The sequence below is a fragment of the Arachis duranensis genome, chromosome 3 (assembly GCF_000817695.3).
Source record: "Arachis duranensis cultivar V14167 chromosome 3, aradu.V14167.gnm2.J7QH, whole genome shotgun sequence".
Taxonomy (NCBI): domain Eukaryota; kingdom Viridiplantae; phylum Streptophyta; class Magnoliopsida; order Fabales; family Fabaceae; genus Arachis; species Arachis duranensis.
This window is the reverse complement of record NC_029774.3, coordinates 12,539,297-12,546,318: the sequence shown is the minus strand read 5'-3', so window position 1 is coordinate 12,546,318 and position 7,022 is coordinate 12,539,297. Positions and strand designations below refer to the sequence as shown.

Here is a 7,022-nt window from a genome sequence, read left to right as displayed (position 1 = left end):
GTCGTGTTACTCCTCATGCCGCAAGTGACCTAGCGTATCTTTTTTATACTAGATTAGACGAAACGATTTAGTTTTAGTTTTGGTGTTAAATGCTTGAGGAAACAACCTCGTTTAACCTTAATGGTTATACATTTTTTTAGGAATAAGATATTTTATGGTTCATTAAACACTACTAGAAAATTATTTATTACAAATGGATATTTTTAATATATTTTATTCCACAAAAAATACAGACAGATTTTGCAAAATTTTTTTATCAAAACAAAAGAAATGAATTAGCATGAATTACAAATAAAAAAGAGAATTTGTCAATAATTCTATAAAAAATTAATTTCAACAAAATTAATTTTTCATAAAAAATAATTATCAACAAAAAATTCATATATATTTAAATGAACAAAATAAATAAAATACCGTATTTTATTAAATTATTATAAAGGGTTAATACTCAAATTCGTTCCTAAAAGATCACTCATTATTTAAATTAGTTCTTAAATAATTTTTTTAGTCATATTAGTCCCTGAAAGATAAAATTTAAGTCAAATTAGTCCTTCCGTCAGTTGGATGATGACGTGTTACGCCAAGTGGCAGCCAGTGACACATGGCGCGCCACGTAGCAGGTCAGTGACACGTGACATGCCACATCTCACTTGACATGTAAAAAAGTTTTTTATAATCAAAATAGTCCTTGAAAGTTCAAACGTAATCACGTAAATCATTTTCATCCCTAAAATTTTAAAAATTAATCAAACTAGTCCTTATATATATTTTTTATTTTTTTCATAATATTAAATTTGAAATATTTTTTGATACTACTAATTTTAATAGAAATATAATTGACAAACAAAACATTAGTAATTGTATCTTTTCTTCTTAAAATTTTTTCAATAAAATTATCTCTCTCCTTTAATTCTTCTCAAAATCTCTCTTATTCTTTTCTATTCTAAAACATTTTTTTTACATTCTCAAAATCTTTTCTTATTCTTTTCTCAAATTTTGCTTCAATTCCAAACTTTATAAAATATTGAAAATTTGTTGCTTAATTATTATTATTATTATTATTATTATTATTATTATTATTATTATTATTATTATTATTATTATATATGCTAAACGAATTGCTTCTTAAGCGTAATACGTGCAAAGATTATAATAAATTTTTGTGTGTTTCATATGTTTGAGATAGATTATATAAATTTTTTTAATTTCACAAATCAATGAGATAAAATGAAATAGGAAACATTATACTTATGCATAACATAGGCTACTCCGCACTAGTACATTATAAAAATAGATATGTTTTGTATTAAAATAAAATTTCTTGTGTTTTAAATGAAATATTTAAAAAATTATATTAGAATATTAAGATTCAAAAAATGATTCCATAAAATAAAAAATTACAATTTGAAAATATAAAATTTTAAAATACAAATGACAAAATAACTTTATAAAAATTTAATTATTTTTATTATTTATGTAAAGAGAATTTTGTTTATTAAGGTTTAAATAATAATATTAAAATTAGTAGTATAAAAAATTATTTTAAATTTAATATTATAAAAAAATTATATAAGGACTAGTTTGATTATTTTTAAAATTTTAGAGATGAAAATGACTTACGTTTGGACTTTCAAGGACTATTTTAATTATAAAAAACTTGTTTACATGTCAAGTGACGCCACGTGTCACTGACCTGTCACGTGGCGTGATACGTCATCATGCCACGTGGCACTTAACGTGACACATCATCATCCAACTGACGGAATAATTAATTTGACTTTCATTTTATCTTTCAGAGACTAATATGACTAAAAAAAATATTTGAAAACTAATTTAAAGAATAAATGATATTTTAGAGACGAATTTGAATATTAACCCTTATTATAAATAGTCAAATCTCTCTATAATTTAAAATATTTTGTAAAAAATATTAAGATTATTGTAATAAAAACAAATGAGATGAATGTCCATAACAATATAAATCACTAAATAGTAACAGCCTATTTAAAATGCATTTGATTTGAAATTATAGATGAATTGAATTTTATTCCTTGCTTTGGAATAGAAAAAAAACATGAAGTTGAATTTCGGTGAGAATTCCAATTCTCATTTTACCCCATTTACAAATCAGACCTATTTTGGTCTGATTTCAAAATCAATTCTCACCTAAATCTCACTTAAACTGTACAATATCAAAAATACCCCTGTTCAAATTATAATATTTCATAATTTCTGGTGAGTTTTAGCATTAGCCTCACCTGGACCAGGCTCATTGTTAGCCCGTGTTTTCTGACACCAGTTAAAGGTGATGTGGCAGGTCTTTTAAAAATGCAAGTCTGAGCCCCTTAAAGATATTATTTGTTATAGAGGTATCTTGAAATGTTAAAATTAAAAAAGAATCCCACCGCGGCACCCCTTCCCCGAAAACCCCCCAGAATCCCTCATTCGTGAACGTCACTCACAAGTCACAATTAGAAGCAAAGTGCGAACAATTCCCAAATCAAAACCCTAGCTTCTTGAACTGTTCTGTCGCAATCCATCCTTCCCCCGTCCCGGACCCAGGCCCTGGGTTGTAGGTTGGCAGATGATCCCCATCCGCACTGGCTTATATGTTCGAGGCTTGGAGCAGGACGCCTTCGTCTCATCGGTCCCCGTCGTGTCGTCGGTCGCCGTCCGGTTCTCCGTCGAAGGTTAGTGAGACTGATTTGATTTCTTCTGTTATTCCTTTTATGCTTTGTGTAGTGAAATTGTGAGTTAAAAATCAAGTCATTGATTTTGCATTGTCGAAATTAAGCTATGCATTCGTGACTCTGCTGCTGGTGTTTTAAATTTTTTAGTATGCTGGTTTTGTTTTTTTTTTTATAGATTTATTGTTCTCTGGATTAAGGGGATAATTGTTGTTGTTTATAAATTTTTGTTGCTGTGTGTGTGTGTGTGTGTGGAGAGGATAAATTAAATTTTACTTTAGAGTGCTATATATTGATGCCATGCTTTATTAAAATTTTGTAACATAAAATTTTAGTTACACTTAGTATTGGTGTAAGGTTGCTGCATATTTTTTTTCTGTCTATCATGTCTCAATATTTCTTTTGACACTAAATTCTGATTGAACAGTTTTTTCAGTACATGCTAGTGAACCCTTTTAACCAAAAATTCTTGACAATTTTTCGATTGAAGTATTTATTTTCAGAACTTCATTGTAAGGTAGTTACCTGTTTATGGTGGGTGTATTTTAGGTTCATAAAAGAATTATTTAGTCCTTGCTTAGCTTCGTATAAGGTGGATTATGTGGTGTTAAGTTGCAGAAGCATAAAGTTTCTCCTTGAATATAGTACATGCAGTCTATTTCCGATTTCATGAATGATACTTTTTCTGTTATTTTTAAGTGATTTTATATTTACAGCATGTCTTCATTTTTCTTAAATGGCAAATTTTCTTCATAGGTTGTTGGTAGAATGGAGGAGGAAGATGTAGCCTCGTTAGTTCATGGTGCACCGGCCATGGCCGATGAAGTTTCCTTTGTCGGGAACGAAGAAGAACTAGTTTCCGATGAGCCATATGTTTGTGTAGGCGATGAACCTTCATCAGAGGCAAGTGAGGATGCGAATATGGACGGGTATTGTGGCTATAATGATGGTGATGATTTTTACGAAAGCTGGGAAGACAGAGGCATTGATGGGATTGCTGACTTTGGCCGAATTAACTTTAAAGAAATAAGTTTTGATGAGATGAGATTGCTACATTTTCCCGATCGACATGTAGCTTTTGCTTTCTACAATTTATATGCAAAAATGAATGGGTTCGCCGCAAGGAAGACCAGGCTAAGGCAAAATGCCAAGAAACTGGCGACACAACAGCAGTTTGTTTGCTTTAGGCAGGGGTTCAGAGAATTTGCCGCGGATAAGGAGGCATACGAACGTAAGCGGGAGCCTAAGCCTGAGACTAGATGTGGCTGTTTGGCGCAGATGCGTGTTCATCTACATTTGGAGAGTGGTAGATGGATTATTTCATACTTTGATAATGTTCACAACCATGAGATGCTCGACGGAACACTTACATTTATGCTCCCTGGTCATAGGAAGATGAATTCTACCGCAATTGAACAAATGAACATGATGTTGAGAGTCGGGATTAAAACACCACAGATATATTCAGCATTTGTGCATACTGCAGGGGGCTTCCAAAATGTACCATTTTTGAAGAGAGACATGTACAACCAGATTGATAAACAGAGAAAGCTAATAGGGGGCGATGCGGTGTCTTGTCTTCGGTGGTTGGAATCATATGCAGAGGAGAATCCTGGAACGTTTGTGCGTTACTTAGCAGACAAAGAGAATCGTTTGGTGCACCTTTTTTGGTCTGATAACTGTAGTCAATTAGATTACCATGTGTTCGGAGATGTTGTAGCATTTGATGCAACTTATCGAAAGAATAAGTACATGTGCCCACTGGTTGTGTTTTCTGGCGTAAATCACCATAACCAAACCATTATTTTCGCTGCTGCCCTTGTTGCAAATGAGAGTGAGGAGACATATTCTTGGCTACTTGAAAGATTTTTGGAAGCTATGAAGGGGAAAGCTCCTGCGTGTGTTATCACAGATGGGCACGCGGCAATGAGAAAGGCGATTGAAAAGGTATTTCCTATGGCTTATCATCGTCTCTGTGCATGGCATCTCCTTCGGAATGCAACATCACATTTGGCAAATCCAGCATTCACTTCTGAGTTTAAGAAATGCATGCTTTTTGATTATGAGGTTTCAGAGTTTGAAGCCAGGTGGGAGAGATTGGTCACTGAGCTTCAGCTTCAGGATAATCAGTGGGTCTGTGACCTTTATGATCGGAGGAAAATGTGGGCAACGGCTCACATTCATGGCCACTTTTTCGGTGGATTTCGGACGACATCAAGATGCGAGGGTTTGCATTCGATGCTTGGTAAGTTTGTCCACTCCCGCCATAATTTGAGGAACTTTGTTGAACAATATTTTCGCTGTGTATCAGAGATGAGATCTCGGGAAGCACAATCCGATATGCATAGCGTGGTTGGACACTTGGTGTTGCAAAGTCCGTTACATGATTTGGAAAGGTCTGCTGCAAAGTTACTAACGAAGGAGATATTTATCTTATTTCGGCCCATGCTGTCCCGTGCATGTACATTAAAGGTCCGGTCTTGTACATTGACTCCGACATCGGACATATACACCATTTCACGGTGGGGCAATTCACACAACAACTGGCATGTTTCGCACTATCCCGAGGATTCAATATTTAAATGCTCTTGTTTAAGGATGGAATCCCTTGGAATACCATGCGATCACATTGTAGCTCTTCTTGTACATCTTGATTTCACGGAAATCCCAACAAGTCTTGTTTTGGAGAGGTGGTCTAAGAACGCTCGGTCGAAGATGAGGCAATATGTTGAGAAGGGACCGTTTAGCTGGGACTCTATGGTAAGTTGTCGCAATTGGATGCTGAACGACCTATGTAGGGAGATGTGTGTGCTTGCTTCAGTGAGGGAGGATAAATTTGAAACAATGACTGAGAAGATACGCAGTGAGATCAATCGATTAAAGCATGACACCGAAGCTGGGCCTTCGACACCCGCGGTTGTTGGCCAATCATCCACACTCGAGGGGTGCGTTCAAAACCCACTTGTTGTGCGTCGCAAGAAGAGGCCAAAGAGGGACTCAGTTAACCGTACCTTGGTTAGGGGTGTGAGACGGTGCAGCATTTGTCATCGGGTTGGGCATAATCGAACTTCTTGCCAGTCAAATGTTTGGCAGGGCCAGCGGCAGCAGCCTAGCCACGAGGAAGACGTCGATGAAGATAACTACTACACTCTTAACTTTGGGGAGGAAGTTGATGATGTTTGTTCTTTAGTATTTTTTTTAAATTCATTTGTTTTAGTTTGTCTATATGTTGATATTAAGTTAAATACGTATTTTCTAATGCAGGAGTATGCTCATTATCATTCTCAACCCGTGGGGCAAGAGGAACACTTTGGCCGGTATGAAGAGGAGTTCCAAGTGCCATTGACGGATCCTTATTATAGTTGGCATGAGTAGAACAAATATAATTGTGGTTCAATTGTTATGATTTACTGTTAGGGAATTCCTTTATTATATACGTTAACCATGTGTGAAGGTACGTTGCTGATGTAGTTTGGGTCTATGATGTTATTATTGTGACCTTGACATGAGGATCTGCTTAACTTAAATTTGGTGCATGAATGACTTTGTTGTGGCACACTTGGTTTGTCTTTTATCCGAGTATAAATCATGTGAAGTGCTTGGTAGTATTCTTGGCATGTTGAGATGTTTGCGACAGGAAAACTAATTCTAATTGTTATGATCGTGACCCAAATTCCCTAATTTCTAACCAATTTGGAGGACTACTAATTCTAAGTATTATTATTGTGACCTGAGTAAAAGGCTTACCACTACACACACCCCTCAATAATGAATGGGCTAATATACTTGTATATTTTTTTTATTATTAATGCAGTATATTTTTTATTTATTATTAATAACAGCAACCAAAAAGCCTTGTAAATAGTTGCATTAAAGAAAGTTTTAGTAAAAATTAGTTTTAGTATTTTAGTTGTCTATCTTATAATAATTTAACCTTCATGTACTCTTTTGTACTCTAATTTGGAGGCCTAGTAAATCTAATTAGTAATAATAAATTTGAACACATCATTACTGGTATCAAGACACAATAAGGTCATAAAGAAAACCCAAATAAGTAATGTTATCAAAACATAACATAGTATTAATAAGTAGTCCATGTCCATTCAAAAGGTGGTATGATAGAAACATAGGAAATGGGTGCTCCTAAAGTTTGAAAAATGCCATTTGTTGCTCCGCAATCTGCCAGATCTACTTCAGTTTGGGCATCCAATGCCTCGCCTCATTGAATGGAGCCATCAACAATGCAAGTGCCGTGTGCACTCTGACCATGTATTCATCCATCTGCAACATAAACTCAAAACATTTTAATTTTGTTGACAATACGGAAGAATAAGA

At 34.5% G+C, this 7,022-nt stretch overlaps 1 protein-coding gene across 1 annotated transcript; it reads left to right on the top strand.

The window, feature by feature from the left end:
- The first annotated feature begins 2,584 nt into the window (after positions 1-2,584).
- On the top strand, positions 2,585-6,062 carry LOC107477678 (protein FAR1-RELATED SEQUENCE 5-like). The gene is made up of 4 exons (XM_052258149.1): positions 2,585-2,690; positions 3,115-3,122; positions 3,444-5,864; positions 5,952-6,062. Exons 1-4 carry the CDS (start codon positions 2,585-2,587, stop codon positions 6,060-6,062), a joined length of 2,646 nt encoding a protein of 881 aa, XP_052114109.1.
- Positions 6,063-7,022: the final 960 nt, after the last annotated feature.

What these genes read in the sequence shown, in the direction of transcription:
- LOC107477678 (XM_052258149.1), top strand. Translation starts at nt 2,585, where the DNA reads ATGATCCCCATCCGCACTGGCTTATATGTTCGAGGCTTGGAGCAGGAC. An exon ending in TTGGGGAGGAAGTTGATGAT is followed by an intron (nt 5,865 to 5,951) that starts GTTTGTTCTTTA and finishes TTTCTAATGCAG; the next exon opens with GAGTATGCTCATTATCATTC.